At 38.5% G+C, this 27,248-nt stretch overlaps 1 protein-coding gene across 1 annotated transcript in view; it reads left to right on the top strand.

The window, feature by feature from the left end:
• The window catches only part of TULP3 (tubby like protein 3), a 32,637-nt gene that overhangs the window by 496 nt on the left and 4,893 nt on the right, over positions 1–27,248 (top strand). Inside the window, exons 2-8 of the mRNA XM_010575404.1 lie at positions 13,316–13,367; positions 18,341–18,503; positions 20,404–20,580; positions 22,435–22,562; positions 24,199–24,396; positions 24,899–25,011; positions 25,413–25,527. Coding sequence (XP_010573706.1) covers positions 13,316–13,367; positions 18,341–18,503; positions 20,404–20,580; positions 22,435–22,562; positions 24,199–24,396; positions 24,899–25,011; positions 25,413–25,527 — 946 coding nt within the window. The remainder of the gene's footprint in view (positions 1–13,315; positions 13,368–18,340; positions 18,504–20,403; positions 20,581–22,434; positions 22,563–24,198; positions 24,397–24,898; positions 25,012–25,412; positions 25,528–27,248) is intronic.

Consider the following 27,248-nt stretch of genomic DNA (forward strand, 5'->3'; position numbering starts at 1 on the left):
TTTTGCGGTGTTATCCTGCTCTTCTGTTCCTAGCGAAGCTCTTGGGGTATATGGCAGCGTGCTCGGTACGCCGTTGCGAGAAGCAGGGGAGAATAACTGAAGTAACATCACTGATGTAATAGGACAAATGACTGCGGACTTCGGAGAAGAGATCTTGGAAAGAGGTTGTGCCTGTGGCACTTGAATAGCTCAAAACCGGAATCGTTGGAAACTACACGTGAGGATACGGGCAGGCAGGGAAAATGGGTTTTGACAGAATTAGTGTGATTGTAAAAACACAGGGAAAAATATCTTTTGTGCCTCTGATGGGTGGATGGGGAAAGGAAAAGCAAGTAAAGAGAGAAACCTGAACTTCTAGTAGTTAGAGCTATAATGAACACAGTGCAGAGGAGAAACACTATTTATTTATGACATACGCTTGGTAATTTTAGTTGAGGGTGAAAAGAAGCAATAGGCTTAGGAGGGGTCCCGTGACTGCTTGGGTCCACCGAATATGCTGTGAAGCATTAGAAGATGACTTCTTTACGCAGATTCTAAAGGCTGAGGCTTGTATACCAATTCTGGAAACAGTTTTTGAAAAAATGATGACCAGACACACATAAATTTCCTTGCATAGATATTAGACACTTAAGTTTGACAGAGTTGAAGCTACGGGAAATGGTGCTCCTTTTCTGATAACAGTTGTACTAGTATAATTACTTTCTGCTAAGAAACTTGTTTTGCATACTTCTCTGGGGGCCTCACAGAAACAGCCTAACAGTAATGTCAGTTCATGTGATAGCTGTTTCCCTCCCACCCCCAGTTTATTAAACAAACAATCCATTTCCTTAACTTTATTAGTTCTATGGTTAAAGGAAGAAAACTAGAATACATGAACCTAAATGAAAGTACATAATTTTTAAATAGATCCTTAAGGCCTATTATTTTTAGGGGTCTGACTCTGAACTTAGAATGTTCAGCAGCACTATAATAAATTGCAGGAAGATAAAAGATTGTATTCTTAAGAAGGATCTTCTTTTTCTAAGAAGAGAATAGTAAAATTGTCCATAAATCACTAATGTAGTCATTAGAACTCTTGTTTGGTAAAATAATTGTCAGTTTCCAAACAGTGGTTTGTATAGAACAAGTAAATGTGATACATAATAACTGGCAGTTCATAGCAATGGAGATACTATCTGTAAAGTTTAAAAAAGCTGTACCTGGGAACCAGTTGGCAGCTTTTTTTTTTTTCTCTCCCCCTGAGGTGGAATACCTTTACTATTGAGCAATATGTAAAATACATGTTAAGATATAAAACATATTTTATTTCTGGTGGACAGATGTGAAGGGAACAAGTCAGAAATAAATGCATACAGTTTTGTATATGTGCTGTGGGATACTTGGTGATGGATAGACAGCTGAGATCTTGGCTTTGGGCCATCTCTGAACAGGCTGTCCCTTGAAACTATGGCGTTGTGTTGACCTATCTTCCATTTGAGGTGGCTGCAACTGAAATTACTCAAGTTCATTTTAAAGTTTTTTTTACTTTCTAGTAGATATGGAGCAACTGTCTTAATGATTTAGAAAACGATAAGGTTCATAGTGCTGTTTCATAGTTTTGATAAGTGCTATACCTTCTCTCTTTGTTTGGGAAAGTCTATTTTGAGACCTAACATGAAATTAATAATGTTGAATACAGTAGAAGCATTCAGATAAACATAATTCTAAGTCATTGTAAGCTTCTAAAATATTGAGGAGGGAATTTGGTTCTTTAACAGTAGTATGTATTTTAGAATCTGGGAGACTGATGAACTTCAGCTTTTTGCATACTAATCACACAGGATACAGGAATACTTACAGCTTCCCACAGGCTGCCTTCCAAACGTGTTTCAGCTTCTGACTTGCAGATGTCACGTATAAAGAACATCATTTCAAGGTGCAAAAATCTTGACTGAATCTACAGAAACTACAAAACTGGGTGTCAGCTACAGCGGTCCCTCCTGTAATTTGGATGCTTGGGTGACTAGACATGCATGAGTTAGTGGTTTTCAGCCTGTGAACCTAGGAACTCTGGGATACTTCCTCAGTGTCTCCAAAAATTAATAAAGAAAGAGGGCCTATTGTCAATAAGCTCAATTTTCAAAAGATTATGAGCCCATGGACTGAACAAGTTTCAAAAGTCATTTCATATATTGTTGTCCAGCCAAAAGCCCTTTCAATATTGGAAAAACCTTAGTGTAGTTGAGGTTGTTGGGAATCTTGGTGGCTGCTGGGCTTGACTGTTTTGTATAGATTGCACCTAAATTATAATTTGGGGAACAAAAGACAAAATACTTTGCTAATGATTTTAGCTATACTTGTAATTCAGAGAAGACAGAGAAGTTTAAATTTCCTTTTAAAAGCCTATCAGCATCTCTGTTAGTCCTTAGGTATTTTTATTTGGCCACGGGTGAGCTTCTTGAAATTAACAAGCACTGTTTTGTAAATTCCAGGATTTGTAATTCTGCGAATCTTATCCTTAGATAACTGGCTTAATATCTTGTTTGCTTCATCCCTTTCAAGTCTGAACATTATAACCAAGAAATCTGTCCAAAATGAGATAAATCTGTAAATATTTTAAATGTGGCTGAGATGTACTCCTAGGAGTATGGTTTAGAAAGAAAAGAAAACCTTTTGCGACTGCAATTTGGTGCCGCTGTGCTTGGTGTGAATGAAAAAGGAATCGCCTCACTTCTATAGTGTAGACAGCAGTGGCAGGAGAGAAAAAGTAGCAACACTGTTACATCTGTCACCAAAATTTCCAATTACAACTTGAAATGCACTTGGTAACTGCAATTGTTAGAACAATGAAAGAATTGTCTTAAAGTTGAACCTTGTTTGAATTCTCTTCAGTTTCTAGTAAGTTCTTCTCCCATCTCTTACAATTTAGAATTTAGGTTACTGATGACCCATCTTTATGGGTCAACCACAACCATTATTTTTCTCTTCTCCTGCCTTTTTTTTTTTCCTTAACCACTGTTGGTATGGCATCTGTAGGAGGGACAAGTGCCCTGATTTCAACATAATTATGACTCTGTATGTGTGAAAACTTTCTGCAACCAGACTTGCAGTGGGATAGCTCCAGACTCTTGTTTTGTCACTGAGGCACAGTTGGGCGATATCCAAAATAAAACTTGATTGTGTTGTAATTGGGTGATAGGATGAATTCTCTTTGAAGTGGATTTGCTGATATGCCTAGAACTGTTGTCTTGGACTACTGCAAGAACACTTACCCTTCTTCCTAATGTTTAAAACATATATTCTGTGGGGTGTTAGAACTCTTAACTGCCTGTGTTATTGTTTTAGAAGTCTGTGGTCACTTCTGCACTCCTTTCCCTTTTAGCATTCTTATGTGAAATCAGAGGCAAAAAAAGAACAAGAATCTAAATCTTGCAGCAGTATCTTGCCGAGTCACCTAGTTTGGGATGGTAATTAGATTTTGCTGTTTCTATCTGTTTAATGGCTTCCCCTTTCAATCTTTTAAAAATAAAAAAAACCCTGGGCTGAGACTAAAAGTCCACTATCAGTTCTACAGTGTCAGTTCAGAAAATTTCATTTATGTTCCTTCCCCCATTTTGAGTTTGAAAGACTATAAAACAAGTGCAATTCATGGCATGAAGTGTGATACAGTTATTTTCGGAGAACTTTTGAGTTTTGTTACTTAGTCTGGTTTAAGCATACTGTGTGCTATTTAACTGCTGACTTGGTTGCTATTCTCTCCTAGCAACAGCTTTACATTTCACTGGTTTCATGTTGTAATGGGGTATGACCTCAACAAAAGTGACAGGCAAGGTTTAATAATTCATGAACAGAAGATCATAGGAGTCAGAATTCTAAGGCCCCATGGATCTTGCTTTGCTCTTTCCTTGGTAGAGCAATTTCTATAAATGAAATGACCCTGGGATTTTGGAGTGTGTAGTTGAGAGGACATTAAATAGAAAGCTGGTGTTCTGCTTATGGAATAAATATCTCTTTCTTTTCCTTAGCAGAAACCCCAGTTTCTTTCAATTTACCTGAATAAACATGATTTTGGAAGCACAGCATTTTGCAGTTGTATTGGTGGGTAAGAGCTGAAAAGTCCTTACTCAAGGAGTCACCAGCTGTGAACTCTCAAAGGAATGTGCTTGGCAGGAGATTCCTTGTTTCCCTTTTCTTACAAATACTGTAATAAACCCCCAGTTTAAAACACCCTGTTTGGCTACACACTTAAAGATGAACTTATGTGCATATTCTTATTCTTATGGTTGTCTTCCTCTGTGCCACCACCCTCCCAGCATCTGTGATGGCTTTAATGGTTCATGGCCTGCATGGATTTCTGGCTTCTCTTGGCCTTCCTTCCAGGAAAAGAATACTCCTTTCACTTTAGGCACGCTGTGATTAATTCCTTGAGACTTTTCTGGCTAACAAAAACCAGATTCTACTTTTTGTTCTCCCAGTATAGTATAGTAGAGAGTGACACAGGCTTTTGTTTGCGCTCTTCTTTATAGTCCAGATAGAAGATCTACTAGCTTCTGTCCAGAGAGTGTTGCTTTATTTTCGTTGCTCTGTTCCCTTGTTCCAAGTAGGAGGAGCTAATCTTTAGTATCTGGTGAGTTAGTTTTTGAATGGTGTATGAAACACTAAGCAGTACAGTAGTCAAAATAGTTCTGAGCTCAGAATTTAACCTTTTCATGATGCTTGTGTTCCTGTTGCATTTTCTTGTAACAGCCTGTATTCTTTATTGTCATCCAGTTAGTTCTCTCGGACTTGAGCTCTAAACTATCTCCATTTATCTTGTGATCTCCAGAACCCAAACAGACAGAATCGCAGAATGATGGAGGTTGAAGGAGGCTTCTTGAGATCATCTGTTCCAACCCCACTGCTCAAGCAGGATCAGCTGGAGCAGGCTGCAAAGGACAATGTCCAGTCAGGTTTTGAATATCGGAGCAGGCTGCAAAGGACAATGTCCAGTCAGGTTTTGAATATCTCCAAAGACAGAGACTCTACAACCTTCCTAGGCAACCTGTTCCAGTGTTTGACCACTCTCTCAGTAAAAGTTTTTTCTTGCATTTGCATAGAATTTCATGTGGTTTGGGTTGTGTCCATTGCCTCTTGCCCTGTCAGTAGGCACTACTGGCTTTATCTCCTTCACACCCTCCCATCCATACGCATGGATAAGATCCACTCTGAGCCTTTGCTTCTCCAGGCTGAACCATCCCAGTTCTCTCAGCCTTACCTCATGTGAAAGATACTCTAGCCCCTTAATCATCTTTGTGGCCCTTTGATGGACTTGCTCCGGTATGTCCATATCCTTCTTGTGCCGAGGAGCCCAGAACCGGACACAGCAATTCATGTGTGGCTTCACCAGTGCTGAGCAGAGAGGTAGGGTCACCTCCCTTGACCTGCTGGCAGTGCTTTTCCTAATGCAGCCCAGGATGCTGTTAGCCACCTTTGCCTTGAGGGTGCATTGATGGCTCATGGTCAACTTGTTGTCCACCAAGACAGTATCAATCCATTTCTGAAAAAGGAATCTCATCAGACAGCATATGCTTTATTCTTTGTTTCACCATAATTCAACTTTTCTCCCACAGAATCTTCATTTCTCAATGTTCTGTTACTTTACTAGCAGGTTCCTGTTTAGTTCGCCTCACAATCTTCTGCCACATTAGTTCTTCCTATTTCAAGATGTGTTTGTGTAGGTATGTAATAATGCAGAGTGTATCCTGTTGCACTTGTGAGATGATAATTTTATACTAGAGTTTTGTGCTTCCATGGATACCATTTTGAAACTGAAGATAGGGGTGATTCTTCTGAGTGGTCGTTTCACCTTGCCTACACCGTTTCATTTTACCTTACAAAATCGCTGGAACGAGTACTGTAAACAAAAGAATTTTGTGTCTCCTGTACTGATAAATACTGTTTTCTGCATTAACTTTGCTGCAGTCAGTCAGGACTAGACTGCATCATGATTTACTTGGTTACATTTGGCATGTGAGCAGTCACCTCAAAATGCATGCGTTTTCAAAGGAACTCCTTTAGGCCAAATGTACTGTGTTCTTGCTGAGCTGTTTTAACCCAAACAGCCTGTTACTTTCAGGTACACTTCACTTATTATTAGGGCATTGTGCATTTAATGGCATTATTGCATTATGCAAGTATGGAGAACATGGTGCTGCAAGGATAGGTTTGGATTAAATTCACCACTTTCTTAGTTTTAGCCAACAAAAATAATTATTAACCTGTTCATGTTTTACAACAAAAGATTTTTCTGTAGCACTTGTGTATCTCGGATTGTTTTCTCTTTAATTCCTTTCTTCAGCACAGTTTTCCTATAGCTCTGAGTTGTTGGGGCAGTTGTTTTGCCACAATAAAGGCAAAACATATCCATATATATATTCTTCAGAGCGTTAGCTTTTTCAGTTTGGGGTAGGGAGGGGGTGTTTTGGTTTGGGTGCTTTTGGCATGCTTCTAGTCCATGTGACTTTAAAGTACCTGACAATTCCACAGTGAAGTGCCATTTTTTACACTCAGAGGTAGGTGGAAGCCAAAGTTTTAAAGGACTAGTTTGCCTTTATGTTTCTTTAGGATCTTCTTTAGTAAGTTGTAAATCGTTCAGATAATTGCTGCAAGTTATTGACAGGAACATGCAATGCCTAAAGGATTCAGGTGTATTTTAAAGTGGAGTAGGACATACAGGTCTAGATGCTTGTCTTTCTGCTTCCCCCACCCCACCCTGGTCTCACAGTTGACTTTGTTGTTCTTATTAGTTCATTTTATAGTTTTCAAATATTCTGAGGTAGGTTTTATTCAATCTTTATCATGTGGAACATAATTTGTGTATTAAAGCATATCCAAGACAGTCTTTATTCATGGTAATATATTCACTCATTCAGAATTGCTTCCAAAATTAAGTGTTCACTATTGCCATATCATTGTTCCCATAATATGTTACGTAGGTGAAAAACTTGCCAAAGAAGTTTTGTGAAACCTGTCTCAAAGCGGTATGCTCTTGGCATTAGAAATCTGTGCATGTTTCTTGGAGGGTGGGGAGAAATCAAAGGTAAAACTGACTTCACTGGAGAAAGGATTCTTTTTTGTAAAAAAGCCAGACAGAGGCTAAAACTTGCCCTTGTTGAAATAATCAACTGCTTGAAAATAACTTTTAACTGAAATGTTGATGCAGACTGAGCTGTGTCACTTAGAAATGGGTGTGGCATTTTGTGGCTGATTTGCAGCAGATCCAGTTTACCTTGGAAGACTTACTGGCAGTTAATTATGAAGGAAAGAATATCCCGTGTTTGCCAAAAACCCCCACTCTTCTGCCTTGGGGAAGGCAGAAAAATTTGATAATCCTTACTCCTGTGGATGCTATGTTATGCATTTTCCCAGAAATGAACAATTACAGTTGTGTCAGTTTCAAGGAAAGCAGATGGGACTCCTCCCTTTTGTGGATTGGAAGGTACATTAAAGATAAATTTTATTCTTCAACCAGTTTCCAGAGCAAGTATTGCAATTTTTGTTTGGAATATATCTTTTAAAAAAGATAAGAATCCTTCTTCAAATGATCTCTTTTCTACAGTTTCTGTTTTCCTTCATAGCTGTAGTTCAGATGAGGACAACAATTCCTAGGAAAGTTCTTTGGAGAGTTAAGAGTGAAAACCCTTTTATACTAGGTGACTCCACATTTCATACTGAAGTTGCTTTTACTTGCGCTTCTACATCTAAAAATAAAATCTAGTGGACAAAAATATGTGCCAGAAGCCACATTCTTCTCATTCCCTGATTCTTGAGCTCTGGGAGTATTGCTCAGAGGCATAACTGCTGCTACCACATTAACAAACTGTCCTGCAAAGAAAAAAGGAGTTATGTGAGCTTTGTTAGACTCCTGATGGAAGCAGCCCTCTGTGGAGTGAGAAATGGAACATAAGATGTTGGGAATTCTGGGACATTTGTGGATGAAAATGGTGTTAGTTTATTGTGCCTTGGAGTTCCTTTAAAGGAAGTAGAGCAATGGAAACAGCTAAAAATTTAAGGATCTTGATTGTTAATGTGTAGGTTCATATTCCCATCAATATTGAAAGATTGTGTTTGTTAAGGATTTATGTGTCAGACTGTTATAAAATATCAAGCTTGTTTGTGATAAGGCGCAGTAAACTCAAAATCTAGTCCACTTTAAAGTAAGCTAAAAGTTTCTGCTGGACTTTCCCTGAATCTCTCTGCCAAGTTAAGGAGTATCTGAATTTTTAGTACCTTCCCTAGAGTTGTGCATAAACAGGTGATACTTCCTGAATTTCCCTCACCAAGAATTCAGTGCATATACAGTGCTAATATATGCTCTAAAGAAGCTTAGAACAGTGAAAAACAAGCTATCTTTCCTTCTCTTGGATCAGATTTTCTTTTAAGGTTGGGGTGGGATCTGTTTCTGTCAGCTAGTCTGACCTTCTGCTTAAAAGAGGCCAGAGAACCTTACTCTTTATTTATCAAACCTGTAACTACTTGAATTGCAGAATAGCTTTAGCTATCTGGGAAACTTTTAAATCTGCAAGGCCTTGCTCCATTGCTTGTTCAGGAGGAAAAACTGAGTATTTCTGTAGTGGACGTATGAGGAATGTACCTATTTTGTTGAATGTGGGAAAACTATCATGAGGTGTTTTTTTTCCTTTGTTTAACATATTTCAAATCTGTCTTTTCAGTGAATTCTGGATCACGTAGAACATTTTGTCTCCACAGGCTGCTCCTGCTGTGGCTTTTCTTGCTTCCTCTGCTTGTTGCCTCTCAGTCACAGCTGCAACCAGTCAATTCCTTGCAAAACTAGTCCATAATAAAGGCAACTTTTATTTGCCTCTTTACAGCTTCAACAGCCAGTATATAAAGGGGACTTAATTGGTCCCTTGATATCACTTGAAAGCAGAATGCTTAGCTCTCCCATCTGCGATAACCACGCCTGAAATCTGAGGTGGACCATAGCCTTACTCCCTAACAGCAGTTTTTAGCATAATAATATTCAACCTTGATTAAAACCTGTTGTTTTCTGTTGAAAATCCATAGCTCCATGATGTATGCCAGTGATTAATTAGTCACAGTGTTAAATAAAAATTTTATTTGCAGTCTGAATTTGTTTAGCTTCAGTTATGTATGACTGGACTTCGTTGTCTTCTCCTCTCTCATCAATAGTCATTTGTGGCCTCAAATCTATGGAATACAGTGGAGCGTATTGATTAATTTTCTCTTGAATAAGCTGCAGGATGCATTCAAATCTTGTTAAGAGGTATATTTTCCAGTACTTGGTCAACTTGTTCAGCTTTCTGCAGAACCCTCTTCAGTTCTTCAGGGTCCTTTCTCTTGTGTGGACCTCGGACAGAATGGGAAGACTATTTTCAGACTGGTAGATTTCTTTCTTGCCCTGTTTTCTATAGTCTCCTGCTTTAATATCAGGGTTTTTCATTATTCTCAGACTTGCATTGTACTGTGAGTTTGTATTTGGCTGATTCAATGGTAATTATTGCCAAGTGCTTAGAATGTAGCGATTTGGGATTTTTTAAGCACAGTATATTCAGGAACACAGAGAAGTTGCAATGAAAACAAGAGTGTTAACTCTGCCTGTCCATATGTATGCTTTACAACATAGTTTGTAATTCCAAAATTGCAGTGTGTTATTGAGAAATGATATATCCGTTCTGAAAGAAGTGTCAATAGATGTAGTATGCCGTTTTACAGAAATGAAAATAAACTGCGTAAAAATGAAGCTTTAATTGCATATATGAACATCTGTTAAATAACTTGTGAGTTATGTCTTCGTTGTGGTTAGTTAGTTTGATATTCTGAAAATGGTTAGAGAAGACCAAATAAACACATATATAATAAATTTGTTGTTCATATTCCTGTTACTTTAATTTCTGCTTATGATATGCAAACAAGGCTAATTTTGATTTCAGCAGTAATTTGAGGTGGTATCAGTTAAAACTAAAACATTTTGCTTCTGTGTTGACTTTGGAAATGTATTGGTGAGGAGGAACGGAACTGTGAACCCCTTTACGTTTTGCTGTCTTCTCCCATATTCAGGCATGCTGTTGTACCTTCTCAGTTGAGTGCTTTTGTTAAATAGTTGCTTTCCCACTCTCTTTTTAATTCTGTATCCTGGATAATCATTAGTCTTTACTTCTGTGTTACATTCTGAGTAATTTTTCCTTTCCCTGTGGCATGAGTCTGTTAACCATCATGCAGCCTTAGTAGGAGAGCTGGTGGGTTCTGGTAAATGTAGCAGAGGCGTCGGTGGGCAGGGTCTCGTATAGTCTGCTCTGCTGCAGCGGCTGGGAAGAGGAGGATGGTGACAGGCTACTTGAATGTTTTCAGTTCTTATTTATCAAAGTTAAATGGGTGGCTGGTTTGGTGGTCGTGTTGGTTTTGGGGTTTTTTTTCCCCCGTTTTGAACTGTGGTGTTGTAGCTATGCAAATGCTGCTTATTTTTCCTGTTCCTACTGGATATTTAATTCCTCTTATTGCATGTAAACCCTTCAAATAGAAAAGCATAGCGAAGAGCATAGTGGTTTTGCATAGGCATGTCCGAAGAGCACTTAGATGTACTGGTCTGTGTAGTCAGTCCATCTGAAGGAGGATTCGTGGTTGAAGCCTGCAGCTGTATTAGCACACTACTTGCATTCCTTAGTGGTGAGCTGTGGGAGTGACTGGCACAGCCTTTTCCTGCAAGGTCTGTAATAACACCAACCCTGCTGTGGTGGGTGGAAAAAAGTTTGAAGTGTGTGTATGTGTGGGGAGCTCTTTTTCTGTCTGGTTATTCTTACACTTTAATGATGACCAAGTGCTGGGTGGAAGGTTGCAGGAGGAGTAAATAAAAATAGTATAAATTTTTTCTTTTAGCGCTATTTACAGTGCCACATTGCTCATGGCTTTAATTGTTTCTTTTTATTTTGCTCCTTGCGTGAATCCTCGCACTTTATAATGAGAAAGATTGATGGCAGCTTTCATGTTGTGGCCTGCTATGAGATGATTTTGGTCTGTTTAGTAGTAAACTGTAAAAGAGAACACTCTTGTTATCTTTTTGCTTTATCAAGCTCTGTGATCTCTTAGAGTCTTTATGTATTTCAACCATGTTTGAGTCTCAGTTAAGTGGTTGGAGGTGAGGCATTGTGTAGTCTGCGTTATGGTCCTGTTCCAACAGTCTTCAGGCCCGTCTTTTGACATTACGTAACTTTATTCCAGTGTGGGTAGGCAATAATTTAAAAATACAAAGTAAATAATTTTTATTGAGGGTTTCCGCAAGGTGTGTATGCAAGTCCTAATATTTCAGCATTTTTCTGTCTTCCAGGTAAAAAGGAAAACCTGGAAACTTATTTCCAAATGTGGTAGTGTTCTTTAATTCTTTTTATTTTCTGAAGAAGAGATTCAAATTGTTCGGGATGCATTTTCTATTAGGAAAAGCAACAAAACCACAGACAGTAGTTTGTATCTACACAAGACATCTTTGTAGTTCTTTTTAATAATATAAGAATGTGTCTGTAAATCTAATATTGACCAGAGCTACATATATTGCTTTAGAACAAACTCTTGACTGCAGTTAACAAATGTCATCTATTTCTTAAGTCAGTAGGCATATGAAAATGAATATTCCCCCCCCCCCTTTTTTTTTTTGGTCATGAATGTTTTAACTGGAGCTTTCAGACTTTGCCAAAGATAGCCTTTTCTATCACCTATGCTTTAAAAAGCATGTCACATTTTAACGTTATGTTGAAGTTTCATGTGGCAGATAATGGATACCTTGCTGCATTCAGTAGATATGTCTCTGCATGTTTCTTTCTTAAATTATGGATGTTTTCAGGTGGAGACAACTGTATTACTGTAACTGTTGCTGTGGGGACATGCAATAGCTTTCCATTCCTCTTCAAGAAAAACACTAATTTTTCCAGGCCCTCCATTGCCTTTGAATCCAAGGTGCTACGTATTTCTGGTCTATGTGAGGAATAACATCAGTTTTCAGAAGCAAGGTGTTTTCAAGGTCCTCTACCTGTTATGTGATGATATTTGAAATGCATTGCAAAAAAATTATAGAAATAAGAGAACTGCAAAGTAAAAAAACAATGGCAGTGGTAACTTGTTTTAAAGTACTATTAGTTGGGCAGTAAGCATCAATTTTAGAGTATATAAACTGTTATATTTGATATGTGTATACAAAACTTTTTTCCTACACGTTTCAGCCTTCCAGGACAGGGCCTGTGTTGGCTAGGGTGGTCTGTAAGGACCTGTGATCTGTCGTCTGCTTGCCTGAAAGTTGAGTCAGATGTGGATTTACTAGGGGTTAAGGGGACTCTGAGCCCTTTCTCCTCTTGTCAGCTCGACATGCTGTGATCCAATTTCCACGGCATGTGTTTTGCAGAAACCCCACCCCCACCTCTCTCCATCTCTCCGGTTTTCCTTGTTAGGGTTATATCCAGCACTGTCTGCCAGCTTGTGACTTCATGTCATTGGACATTTCTGCATACCTAGACCAGACAGAGAATTTCCTGTTTAAATGGAAATGTCGGTTAGCCCTGCTTTTCTGCCTGCCATCAATAAAATATGTAATGTTTGTCTGTTTCTTGTATTAAGTGTCTTCTTCCTGATGCTTTCTCACTTCCAGAGAGGTCTTTGTCAAAGCTGTGTATAAGTGCTCTAAATTGCACTTTATGTAATTCATTATCGTGCAAAACGAAATGGGCAGTCTATATGGAACACAACTTAGAATGAAAAACTAAAGTTCTTATGAAAGTTATCTATAAAACACTTAGTGAAATAATTATTTTTTCTTCTCTAGGAATTAATATCAGCTGTTGTAAATACAGATTCTCTGAGGTATTAACAGTAGTTCTGGGAAGTCTGGCAGGAGGAGAAAATGGTGTAGGTTTGACTCCAAGATAAAACTTAAAATTCTGAGTTAATTTGGAATTGGGTATTTTATGAAGGAACAGGGACTTTACTGAATTGGTTTGAATGGTGCTAAGCCTTTGGATATGAATTGTCTTATAGCCCACTTCAGTAGTGGCTCATAATCCGTCCATCGGTAACAAAGCCTTTTTTGCTTACAAAATGTTTTCAGAACAGTTTACTAAGGTGATTAAATTACCATTTGGTCCTATTTATGGCAGAATATGAAGTACGTTTTGTTTTTTAATGCCTTGTAACTTGGTCTTCTCACAGGATAGAAGTTATATCTTACAGTTGTTTTAAAGTCTTGACGGTGAAGTCGTAGTCTGTGAATATCCTGTGCTCTTATAATGCAAATTATTTGCTAGCAATAATTAATTTGTTTCTTTCTCTTTTCCAGCATCTTTGAGGATGAAAGCATGAAGCTACGACAGCTGAAACTAGAGAATCAGGTAAATGATAGTGCTGAAGCTGATAAAAATAAGTATAGGAAAACAAACGTTAGCCATCTAGAGACTTGAGAAATGGGGCTGAAGTGCTAAAAATGCTTGGTCTAAAGAATACAAACAAGAACTTATTGCTAACATTTTTCTTTAAAGATTTTCATGGTTTTGGTTAGTTTAAGTCAACCTTGCTATGGCTTGTAGGCTTAATTGCTTTGATACATTTATTTTTCATATATCCTCTCATTTCATTGGGATTGAGTCACCACAACGCGGGAATGAATCAAAAGAGAGGAAGACTGCAGGGAGTTATCCATTTTAAGCATCAAAGGAAAAGAAAAAGTTTCCCTGAGCTATTGAAAAATCTCCTTAACACTGCTGTGGAGAAATATTTCCAGCATCTTTTGACTTTTTTTTTTATTTCCTACAGAGAAAACATACAGCCAAGCATTTGTCAAATACTAGGTTATAGGTCTCAGTTTTTAAAATGCTGTTTGCTGGATGCTTACATCACCATATTCTTCAAAGCAATAAAGTATCCATCCTTAATATTCTTCCTCTGTGAAATTTTAAATGCTTATAAATAGATTAGAAGATGTGAGATTGTTATGATTCTTTAGCTGGCCATTTCACAGGGACCACAAATCACTGTCTTGCATTAAATTCATCTGTGTTCAAATTAAAGTATGTTTTTTAGAAAAGCAGTCTCAGCTGAGGATCTTTAAATCCAGACATAACAGTCTTCAAGGAACTGTTGCAGCAGATAATAACCCTCTTTACCAGAACTTGTTCATTATTTCTAGTCTGAGTTTGCTTAGCTTTGACTTCAGACAGTGGATTTATTACCAGCTTTATCTGTGTGTATATAGGCGCCTATCTAAAACACTTCAGAGTCAAGGAGTAAAATTTAGCTTTGGTCATATTTGTGGAAGTTAGGATAATCCTTTTACCCGTAGGCTATCTAGTAACACTTGTTTTTGAAAAAACAAAACAAAACACACACCCCCCCCAAAAAACCCAAAACACATTAGTTCAAGTAATCAGTAAAAAAGTAATCAGTAAAAGAGCATTTAGTGCCAAATGCCACATAGTAAGAAGTTCCAAAACTAAGGATGGTCTGACTGCTTGGCGATGAACCTCAGTGTCTGTTTTAGGACTGTTGTCTTGGGTCATAAGCTGGTAGTAATCACTGGCTCCTAGCGCTAGGCGCTATGGTCAATGTATGCCTAGTTTCAGAGCTCGCCATGGGAATGCGTTGCTGTTCCACCAAAACAAAGCTGTTCGGCTGGGTGGAATTCCCTCAGAGCAGCCATCAGTTGAGTCATGAAGAGGTGAGTTTAAAGAACTCGCACCCTTCTGCAATTTTGTTTCAGGATTTCGTGGATTTGGTTGAGACTGCAATCATCTGTAAAACCAACAGCTAGAAAATTTCACTAAAATACATTTTAACACCACCCTGCCTCCTTGCAAATGAGATTTGTTGAGAAATGCTAACAGTCTTTAATTTAGGATTGTATATTTAGGTTTGAATGTTAACTTTTAAAGTCTGCTTTTAACTTTTACATGAATAGTACCATGCCTTCTGAAGAAATAGAGGTCAATAGGAGATCACTATCAGACATAATGGACTCATTGCTGGTTGTAGCTGATGCCCCACTTGATTAATTTGTCCTAAACATTTATAGGAATTGGGATAAAAAATGTAAAATGTTTTAATCCAGCAGGATCGTGTTTAGAACTTTTGGCCATACAGAGAATCTGGAATAAGCATTTGCCACAGCAAAGACATATGCCTGTCATCCATCTTTATGATGGGTTTGGAAACACTGTAATTTCAGTAAAGTATTATTTATAATAACGCATGACATCAAGTTCCATCTGTGGGCCAGCTCAGCCTGCCAGGATGATTTTATCTAGACTACTGCCTTTTCCTTGGGGAGAGAGTGTGTGGCTGCTCAGGCAGTGCTTGCTTCAACCCAGCAGTAGAAGGTGTTCCTGTGTCTTTTGAGGCACCTGCAGCTCTAAGTGCAATATTGCCATCTCCCTGTGGGTGGAGAGCATGAAGCTCAAGGCATATTTCTGAATGTACCCGAGATGGTACTCACTCTTGACACGAAGTTTCATTAATGCCATCATCACTAGCATTGTCACTGCTGCCTCAGCATGAACTGAGGAGGAGCTGGAAGAGTGGAGAGGGTGTTTCAGAGCTAGAGTCCATCCTGCATGGCCTACTAAGGTAGGGCCGTGCCAAATAATTAGTATGGTATTGCACCTTCAAGGGTGGAGTGCTTGGAACCTTTCTGTATACCATCTTCCTGTTTGTCACAGTTGTAGAAAGAATACTAAACTAGTTTTCTTATTAATCTGCTATGATATATTCATTGACACATCTGACTTCTTACCTTGTTGGAAACTCATTAGAACCAGAGTTGGTGGTTTGTGATCCTTTAATCATCCTGTATTCTGTTGTTATGCTTTTCTGTGGTGCAAAGAAAATGTTTCTGAAAGTTTGTGAACTCCGTGTATTAAATAATCCTGAACAAATCATGATAATCTGTATCTGTTATTTATCTAATGGATTATGTGTTCTGGTGTCCTGTTCATGAACTATCTAAATTTTTCGTTGTAATATTATATCAATTTTTACTATAACACAGAGCTGGAGGAAAAGACTAGTTAATAGACAAAATGAAACAAAATACAGTCTCCTTTCTTCTACTTCATCTTAGTGGAGTGAGGATACATAGTACTGAAAGTAAGGCTGGTCTGCCACCTTATGTAGAGAAAATGAACTGCTGCTATCTGTCCTGTCAGTGGGCTTGTAGATTTTTTCCATTCTCAGTAAGCAAAGTGGTAGAGAGAAGCCTTTTAAAAACAAATTAAATTACTATCAAGTTTGTCACTTTGATTATCCTGAAGTTCTTGCAAGAAGGTCGGTCACATCTATCAGCAATAAAGTAGGTTGCAGTATAAACCAATGTGATACCAATGGATTGGTGAGTCCTAGAAACTCTTTGATGAAACAATTTATTATAATAAGGAAAAAAAAAATTTTTAGACTGGTGAGCAATGAAATGTTTAAAAAAGCTCATCTAATAGAATAATCAGTTAAGTAGCTCTTAAAGTTGTTATATCCTATAGTGATCCCAAATTCAATTTCCGATTCTAGCAGTAGCTGTGTACTTTCTTACTGCCTTTAGGATGTGTCTGTTTTTTTCTTGTCAGTCTGTTTGTCAGGTAGAGAAACCTTGCTAACAATTCTTCTCAAATCCTTATTCAGAGTATAATGTTTTGATTCTTGTTTTCCCTCTCTCCTTTTATTTAAACTACTAGAGATTTATAAACTATCATGAATTTTTTTACTTCAGCATTAATTTAAAAAACAAACAAACAGCACAAAGCAATGTAAATTCTTCTGGAGGGTCTGACTACCTCTCTAGAACACAAATTTTATCTGTAATCATAATTTTCTAAGAACTTGACTTCTGCTTATTTTTCTTTTCTTTTTCTAGACCAATGTGATAATGTCTTTGAAATTCTATGTAATTTTTGCCCTGCAGGAAAATCCTTGCAAATAATTCTGCAGTATTACTGCACTACCTGTACAATACTGCAGTATTACAATACTACCTGTATTGCAGTCCAGACTTCAAAGTGTAATTATGTGTTTAAATAAAAAATATTGTTTTGGTTTGGGTTTTTTGTTGGTTTTGGGGGGGTGTTTTGGGGAGAGGGGTTGGTTGTGGGATTTGGGGGGGGGTGTTTGGGGGTTTGGGGGGGGTTTGGTTTGGTTTGGTTTTTTTGACAAGTGCTTAAAAAGCAGAAAGAATAAATTACCAAGAGCTGAGTTGTGTTGGAATTCCTCAAGGAGAGGTTGCCTGAGAAACTAACCTCACTTGAGATAAAAAGCCTAATAGGGTAGGAAAGGACCAACAAGAGAAAGAAAAAAACATAACAGGAGAGGAAAGGTTTCCAAAGACATCTGTCTCAAGTGGATTGAATTGTTGGTACTGGTTGTCTGATGGATCCTTGGAGACTGAAAAGAATTTGATGGAGAAAGGGTTTCTATGATCAAGAACAACTTTCAGGGGGTGTTCAGGCACCTAAGAAGCAGGCATGGATAAACTGCATCTATAGCAAGGGCCTTGCACATCATTTGTATAGTGGTGCATTACAGAATATTAGACTATGATTTTTCCTTCTTCTTCATGCATCACCTTAACTTTTAAGGATTAAGTGTGGCTGTCTTTAAAATGGTGCAATGTCCCCATTTGCCTTGATTTAAGTCTAGAAGTTGTTTCTGTTCTCATTTAGTAGGAAATCATAAACATCAAATGTATATGTATCTTGGAAAATCAATGTTTTATTTTTTAACATTTGGATTTACTATTCTTTCCTTTCAATCCTGAATTACATGGAAAAATTTTGCAAGGTAGATCAATTTTCCTTTTACTGGATCAGTCCTATTTTAATGACTGTAATTTTTAAAATTTTTTTATTCCCCACCCCTCACCCCCCCACCCCCCATCTAAGTCTAATCTCTCAACATTGGTTTCTGGGAACTATTTGTTTTGAGTTCTCCCTGTAAGATAGCTTTTGAGATAAAAACGTTTTCCTTTGCAAGTCCTGTTTCATATTGGATTATAAATGACTGCTGAATTTGTCTATTTATATTAAGGATTGCTGCAGTTTAGACTCGATGAAAGGAGGTGAAATAACCTGCTGATGGTCTCAGGATAGATCAGAAAATAAGCAAGTGTCCATAACACCCATCAACCACTGACAGAGAGTTAAAGGCAATGTCTCACTCCAAAGACACAGTGATACCTGTGTGTAGGATTTTTCTAAGAGATTACAAGAGGATTTCAGGTTTATTGGAGATTCTGATCAGTGACATGTCATTGCCAATGGCTGGGGCATGGTTTCTGCCTCTCTGGATGTGGTTATTTATCCTTATTTCATGCTTTTTCTTTATTTCACAGAGAGCTCTTCTAGAGAAGAAGCAGAGGAAGAAACGTCTTGATCCCTTGATGGTACAGCCAAATCCTGAGGCAAAGCTGCGTAGGTCAAAGCCCAAAGGGTGTGAGGAGCAGACTCCTTTAGTAGAAACTCCTACCCCTTTCCATAGTGATGTTATTTTACATGGTAAGTAATCAACTTGATTGCAACAATGTTCCCCAAAATGCCAGTGCATGCCTTTTATGTCATAGATAGGCACCTACAACAGCGGTCAAGTGATAAACAAGATTGATTACATACCTTTTTATGTACAAAAGTAGAACTGTAGTACAGTATGGTTGAGCAATACTGAACTGTAAAAACAAACAAAAACCTTACCTTGAATTTTGTGACAGCTGAGAATCTTCATGTGCCTTTAAGTAATCTCTCCCTTATGTTAGGCTAAGAAGAACTGTAGAAATGGATTAGGAACTCCTATAAAGGTAGTGAGATACAAATCCAAAGTAAGAGAGTCTTCTGAAGCTGTAGGATAAAGAAAAGGAAATGATCCAGTAGTGGCTGCTTGTACTTTTCTTCATAGTGTACTCCATGTCAAGATTGCGTATGACTGAATGATAAAGTAGACAACAGCAAAACCAAGTCTTAAGAATACTGAATTAGGTTCTTGCTGGGTTTTACCTCATCTATTGTTTTCTGTGGGCTTCAGGGAGACAGCTGAAACATAACAAACAAGCTATAGTAGTCCAGAAAGTCACAAGCACAAAGTGATATCAGAGCCAAAGACAATAATTCAGTTGTCTCAAAACATTACAGTAAAATAGTGACCATTCTGTTAGGAGTTAAGAGAAATACAGTAGTGACACCCTTAAGACTTCCATGCCACAGGTAGGAAAAAAGAGCAGCAATGACACCCCTACATTCCAGCAGAAGCGTCAGGAAGTAGTTTGAGAGCCAGGATCCCATCAGCCTATCAAGAAAGTAACAGGAAACATACTAAGGCTTTGAGATGCATGCTATTGCAGGAAGTTACAATACCACCGTTATATTAATAGGGAATTAATGTGTAGAGTAGAATTTTAAAAATCCAAACAAACCAGTGTTACCTAGTTTGAAGATCACATTTGGAACTATGTTATCCCCTGTCTTTTGAATGTTTTTCTGGTTCTCCAGATGTCTTTCAGGATCATAGGATGGGGAGGAGACTAGTGATGTGGATGGTAGCATTTATGTGTTTAAAATCAGGTGGGAGAAAGCTTCTGTTAAAAGACTTAAGTCAAAAAGAGAGTGAGAGAAAAGATATAACTCCTAAGTTAGGAAACTTCAGTAGTACTGAAACTACAAGAAAGAAAAATGAAAACTAACTTTCCCTCACTAGCTTCCATAGTTCTGAAGCTTCATCAGTACAAACAAATCCTGTTAAGAAGTGGTAACAGCAGTAAACACGTCAGAAATCTGATGACTAGATAAAGCAGTGAAGTTTTTAGAAGGAAAACAGTGGGAAAGCAAGAAATCCAGAGCTGGAACTACACTTACATATTGAATGCTACACAAACATGTATTAAGTATTATGCCAAATCAAGACATCTCCGCCAATTACGAAGTGCAATGCACAGCTGTGGCGTGTTTAAATGTGGAAATTTCATTTCTACCAAAAAGATAGAGGGCATCCATTTACAGTTTTTGCTGCCTGTGGCTGTAGATATTTTTATCAAATTCATTTGTGATGTTCACTGTAGAGCACTCACTTATTGTCACAGGAGTAAACAAGGAACGTGAAGGAAAAGAAAATAGAGTAGTTGCCCATAAGTAAATTGAAGGATATCAGTGTGCATGACAAATACAACTCGTTTTAATTGCTTAAGCCCTTGTAAAAAAGTAGAAACTGATGCCTGATATGTTTAAACTAATAGGTGGTCTGTACCAGTCAGGCCTGACTCCTCCCAAGTCTTCTGACAAAAGTTGAGCAAGTATACATCAGTACGTTAAAGGGATGCTTGAGCAAGGGAAGAGGAAGAGAACCATCCTGGGATGCATCTTTAGCCATAAAAAAATAGACTTTAGCATTCTGTTTCATTTTGGCCTGCAGGCATTGATGGACCAGCTGCTTTTCTGAAATCAGAAGTGCAAGATTTGGGGACCAAGCTCCAAACTCTCTCTGCTGGATCTTCCAAAACAGAAGACAATGCAGATCAGGAAAATGATGGAGAGGCTCTAACAGACACAGCAGGCAAGCCAGATCTGCAAGAAATCTTACAGAAACGAGGTAAGAGTTGATAATGGGCAAAAATCTTTTTCAGGGGCTCTTCTACTTCTTATAATTTTTTTCAGTAGCATTAAAAAAACTAAAAAATATGAGGAATCATGAAGGAAGTATCTGTAGGATATTACTTTTAAATGCAGAGCTAGTAGATTCTACAGCATGTAGAAATGCAGAACTGCAGTTCCTTCTTCTGACATTAATTGGAACATACCAGTTATGCTTTAAAGGTTTATCAATGTGCTGTATAATTTCTGGCCTTTCCAAGGAAGTTGGTGCAAAATGCTATACTTCACATTTTGCTAAAGTTTGGGGTATTTTTATTCCAGTTATATTATAGCTGGATATGATGCTTGACTATTTTCAAAACAGCAGAACCCTCTATAGCCAGTAAATGCCATAATTTAACTGTTTAGGAGACTAACAGGAAAGGTGTTCTTTCTGAGTCAGAGGCTGTCATAATCAACAGGTTTAGAGTTTTATATTAGATAGTTATCTCATTGAGTAGTTTACCAGCAGGGTGTCCATCTCTGTCTGCCAAGTTATCTTCTGTTGCTGCCAGTGCCACAGGAAACCTTTTTTTATTGCATGCAGCCTACGCACTTTGCAGCAAAATAATGGCAAGTGTTTAATAAGGTACACAGCTTGTTTTTATTTTGCAGAGCCTGTCTCCCAGAATATTTCCAGTACACTTTATGTATTAAGGTACTACCATATGTAGAAATACTTTCATTCAGTTGTGAGATGCAACAGCTGCTTACCTATGGATAGCAACATTACGCAAGAGTTAAGAAAGGAAGCAGGAGAGAATATCCAGAAACTTCAGGGGAAATTAGTGGAGGTAGAATATAAACAGTGAATTTTGAAATTGGCTGGAGTACTAGGGTTAACGCCTTTCCTCTTTCCAAATGTGCTTTGGGAAGTTTACTGACAGGTTGTTAAGACTACATTTTTCTGTTTCATCTGAGACAAAGAAATTCCAGCAGTGCCTCTTCTATGCAGTGCTGTGTTGGAGCACTGTTATAATATTGGGTCTCAGAAAATAATTCAGCTTAGCAGGCTGAGTGTGTTCATTTTCTATAGTGCTTTACATGCTTTTCCATTCTACAGCTAAATTAAAGAATGGAATCACAGAACAAAATGATGCAGTTCCAAGTGGAAGGAAACACCAAACAGTGATGTGTACGGAAGCTCTTTAAAAATGTCTTTACCCAGAGTTATTTTAGTTATATACCCACGGTCATGTCTGCATAACTGTGCTTAGGTTAAGATGAAGTAAGTAAGTCCTGGAACTACTCAGTCCGTGCTTCTGTTTTAAAAATCAAATCATTGGCAGTATTCATGAGACCTGAGTTATTCCTACTGATGTAAGAATACTAGGGCTCTTACTGAAAAATTATCACACTCCATTTCAGTGTGTATAGGATTAAAGTGAAGTGGTAAAGGATGCAAACTGTACAGAGTCCAAGTTATAGGATAGGTGTTGGCATATTGATCTGCATTTCCTTTTTTTGTTCTTAAGACATGGGGGGCTTTTTTGCATGAAAATAAGCAAAATTAATTCAATGACAGCATATATTAAGCAATACATTACATCATGTAATATCATGTAAAATAAGTATTAATAAAACTCTGACAGCTGCTTAATCATCTGCACAGTGACAGCTGCAAAATGTCACTAGGGGTTTGAATTACAAGACTCGGGAAGCAATATAGCACATGAAGAAAATCAGCGGTTGAAACAACAGAAATTAATTAAAAGAGTGAATAGCTATGCAGGAGTCATATATGAATTAGTGATGCCATGAACTCATGACACCTTCTGTCAGAGGTTACCTGCTTGATCCTGTATTCTGACAGGGATTTCAGGCAGTTTGAATTTTGATGAGGACACAGAAGAGGAGGAAACTAGTAAGACACTGGCATCTCATTCACCGAATCCTGAATCTGAGAGGCCTAGTTCTGCAAACAGCGAGAAATCTTTTGCAGTAAGTGTCTTGAAATCCATTTCTGATGTGGGCTGGGCACATGCTTGATTTTAGTACAGACCCCTTGAGCACTGGGTTGAAATATAGTAGTTGCAACTACAGTAGCTAGCATATTACTTCCCTGAAGGCAGAGGAAGGTCATGATTGTCAGGTTATCTGACTGAAGGGCCATTGAGTTAAACAGAAAGACCTAGTAATGATTAAAGGAACAATGGTGGGCGGAGGAACCCAAGTAGCTTAATGAGTGAAGATGGGAACACAATGAATCAGCTACTCTTATGACCCTCAAAGGAGACAGATTAGGCCATTGTCTCTGGTGTAATATCCACTAAGATGACTCAGAGAAACTGAAATGCCATGCAAACTTAAGAGGGATCACTGCCTGAAGGTTTGTAGCATTTATTGTGGGATGCAAGGAGGAACAGAATTTTGGGATGGAACAGAGAATTCTGGGATTGGAGAAAACTTTTTATGGGGTGTTTAGGGAAAGGGACTCAAGAGGGAAAAGAAAGAGGTCAAGGTGGATCAGGGAGTAGTAAGCATGGGAAAATAGAGAGTAAAAGGGCTAAAAAGCACCAGATGCATGTAAACAGCTGTGAGACAGTATGCTTTTCTGTCCAAGCCTTGTGCCCGATTACTGCGGTGTGTCTTACCGCAGGTGTTAAAACTACATTTCTAATGATTTTCTGTGTGAATGTGTTCTCGTGTGTGTGTGTGTGTGTGTGTTTGTGTAAAATACATACATTCGTATGCTGACAAACTATATGGTGGACTAGCCAGTGAGTTGGAAGAGACCAGCATGAGGAAGACCCAGGGTCTGAGCTGGTGACCAGATAAAGGACATAGGTTTTGGGCATGCATGCTGGACAGCCTTACAAATCCAAGCTACTATTCAAAAGACCCATGTGAGTGTATTTGTGAGGTGACTGCGTATGTTGTGCTACACTAGTGGGCGAGTTGCTGGGCGTAAACCAGCAACCTCATCTCCAAGGCCCAGTAAGGGGCGAATCTCCTGGGTTCTACAATCCACAGGATTCAGCTACCTCTAAGAAAAAGTAACTTTAATAACCTATACCAGATTTCCATTAGAATTCTGGTTCCTTTGGTGACCACAACTTGCATCCTGACTGTACACGTTATTCTAAAGTTCTTCCAGCATTTAGTTGAGGTGGTTCCACTGTCAGCTTAGTCCGTTTCTGCTCCTGTTCTGTACTGTACCCTATCTCAGTGCTCATTTTAGTCACAAAAATCCCAGCCTATCTTACTGCAGCATCCACCAGTCCATACTATCAGGCTGCCTTATTTGCCCACAGTGTTTGAAGTTCTAAAAGCAGAGAGGCTCTTTGCTTAGAATATTTACAGTGTCTCATCCTATTTTCCCCTTCCTAGTAGTTCACTCATCTCTGGTTAATGGGTACTTTTTCCTCCCTCCCCTCCGAGGGCTAGTCTTTCCTCAGAGCAAAAGTCTTCAGCCGCTTTCTTCAGAGAAACACAGGTGGTCTCTCATTTAACTTCCCTTTCCCAAATACCTTCTTTAGACATGAGATCTTCTGTTTCAACAGACCTTTCTTTTCTTGGGGAATACCAGAGCCTCTGATCTGATATTAATTTGCTAATATGATGGTTCTTCCCACAGGAAACAGGTGCTTCCTGTAGTCCATCCCCTCAGGCAGATGCACAGCTGGGAGAAGTGGAGAACTTGGAGGATTTTGCATTACGCCCTGCGCCCCGTGGTATTACAATAAAGTGTCGAATCACTAGAGATAAGAAGGGAATGGACCGGGGCCTCTTCCCTACTTATTACATGCATCTGGAAAGGGATGACAACAGAAAGGTATTGGAAGCAGCACATAGTATCTTGGCTATTGTACTCTTACCACAGAATATTTTTGGTGTAAGGGAGAACTTCTGGTAAGAAACCAGAAGCTGAGGAGAGCCAGCATGCAGATTAGGACAGCTTATATTTGGCTAAGGCACTAAGAAGGGAATTGGCAGGTTTAAAAGCCATAATACAATGAAAGATGAAATTTAAGAAGTATAAAAATGTCAAGGATAAAGAAGAGCAGGGAGACTGAGCTGCTCCGCAAGAAAAGGAGGGAAGACTAGAAAGGACAGTTGCATTAAATCTAGACTGCCAAGTGAGCTGATTGGAGGAATAGGATTTCAGGGCGGGCACTTGTGGAAGAGATCAGAATTGTGGAGGTGGTAATTACAGCACAGAACAAAAAGAGGAATGGATGTGGGAAATGGAGAGTTAACAGTTTGGATAGCAACACCTAGCAATGCCTCTGCATTCTTGCAAAGCTCCAGTCTTGATCAAAGTTTTGTATTTCCAGACGTTCCTCCTTGCAGGGAGAAAACGAAAAAAGAGCAAAACATCCAATTACCTCATATCAGTTGACCCAACTGATTTATCCCGGGAAGGAGAAAGTTTCATTGGAAAACTCAGGTGAGAACCACAGATGAAAACTACAGACAGGAGAGATTGGATTTTCGTTTTAGTTGAGTTGGGGGTTTTGAATAGCAATCTGGTATCACTTCAGAGGGAATGAACTTGCATTGTCCTGCTTAATGTAATCTGTATTCACCCACGTTGGCAACCTTTCTTCAGCATTACCATTCACTGTGGCAATTCAGAGAAGGAATACAGACTTGATGCTTTTCCAGGATAGGTTACAGGCTCAGTTCACCATGGGCACTTTGCGGAAGTTCCTTACTGAGCTGGCAATAGGAAGATTCAGATGACAGGAGATGTGTGCTTTTACTGTGCTGTACAAATACCTTCAGAAGATGACAAAACTTTCCACTGATGCCTCTCTCTTTCTCTGTCTTTCCATAACCTGATGTTAGGTCAAACCTCATGGGAACTAAATTTACAGTCTATGACCATGGAGTTAGCCCAGTCAAGGCACAAGGTCTAGTGGAAAAGGCTCATACGAGACAGGAGCTTGCAGCTATTTGTTATGTAAGTAGTGCCTCTCCCCTTTTGCCCCTTTCTTGGTTTTGTGCCCTGGTTACCGAGGAAACGGGGCTTACAAAAATCATGCCACCTGGCTGCCTCTCCCACTTAACTTTGGAACCAACTGACCAATTTCAACCAGATACAAAAAAAGGCAGAGGCCTCAAAGATAAGTTCTTACAAGTTTAATGAAAAAAAATAAATCAATGCCAGGGGAGGGAGAGAGACTCAAACTAACATCCTGATGACCTCCTTACCTGGCCTATCGTTCAGCATGTGGCTGGTCAGCATATCCTTTACGTGGAGCCAGCCACAGCATGAACTGCCTCTTGCCTAGCTGGTATCTGGTGGACACTAAGAAGGAACTGGGAGTACCCTATGAAGAAGAGTTATTTTTTGCAAAACCAAAAGCATTTTGGTGTATAGGAAGGAGCTAGTATTGTTTCAGTAGCAGCTTGTTGTTGGTAAGAATATGGCTCCAGGGGAAATCGTGATTTGCTAGCTCTATCCTAGAGATGTTTTCTTCTCCTGGTCTTGCGGATCACCTCAGTCTAGGCTTTAGAGTGAGGACGCACTTGTGGACGCTCTAGAATTATGTGAGGGTTCTCATGTCACATTGTTTTGTATTCCAGTCCTAAAGTTTGAGTAAAATTTGAGGTTCTTTACAAAATGATGGCCTGACAAGTGGAAGGATTTCTACTTTTATCACAGGTACAGCAGCAGAAATTTAAAGGTGCATTAGCCTACTGGAGAATGGTCTTTTTCTTTTTTTTTTTTTTTTTTGTTCTGTTGATCTTAATGGCACTTGGGAAAAAAATTGATGTGATAATTCCAGTACTAGTCTGTCTACAGAAGTATCACTGGATATTTTCTTTGTATACATTATTCTTCAGTTCCCCACCTAATTGTACACTGCAAGGTGTTAAAATGACTACAGCAGATAATATAAAGTCAGCTTTTCTGATTTCTGAACTTTTATCTACAAGAAGTTCATAAAGTTTATATATGAATAAAATCAGTACCCTCATTCTCATATGTGCCCCTAGACTTTCTGAAGTGAAATAATAGAGGTTGCAACTACAAAGACCCATGTTCTGTGTCTGCAAAATGCACTAGGCTGTTAGGAGAAGCTATATCACTTCTATCAATCAATTCAGTACTTCTAAAAGATTCTGGCTTTTTAATTGGTCTTTGGGAATTTTAAAGGTTATTGCTGACATTGTTACAGAACACTTTAAATGGGCCCTTGAATTTTGGTTGAAGTTATCAAACGCATAGTTTGAGAATGCCAAGACTTTTTTCCTTTGCTTTTTATACTCAATCCACTTGGAGTAGTCTCCTGCAGTACTCTGGAAAAATCTGCTTGTCTTAAGATTGAAGCTTGGACACTTGCTGAATACTTTGCCTTCTGGGTCTGTTTTTAATGATTTATAAAAGGGCATGATTTGAGACAAAATTGTAGGTATGCTCTTAAACACAAGTAACAGCACCTAAAGAAGAATGTTATTCATTCTTCAGAAACATTTTAGCCTAAATGGTGATATATAGATAACACAGACTCAGGTCAAAGATATTTGCCATTTATCATACTTTATCATATGCTCATTCACTAGCAAGATTTTAGCACAGTTTTGCCTCATATGCAAAATCTTATGCCTGGGAAATTGCACTTGTCTCTGATTTCATTCTAAATGTTTCATTAGGATAACAGATGCGCTCTAAAGTAG

The sequence above is a fragment of the Haliaeetus leucocephalus genome, unplaced genomic scaffold, assembly GCF_000737465.1.
Source record: "Haliaeetus leucocephalus isolate CR32 unplaced genomic scaffold, Haliaeetus_leucocephalus-4.0 Scaffold473, whole genome shotgun sequence".
NCBI classification, from domain to species: Eukaryota; Metazoa; Chordata; class Aves; order Accipitriformes; family Accipitridae; genus Haliaeetus; species Haliaeetus leucocephalus.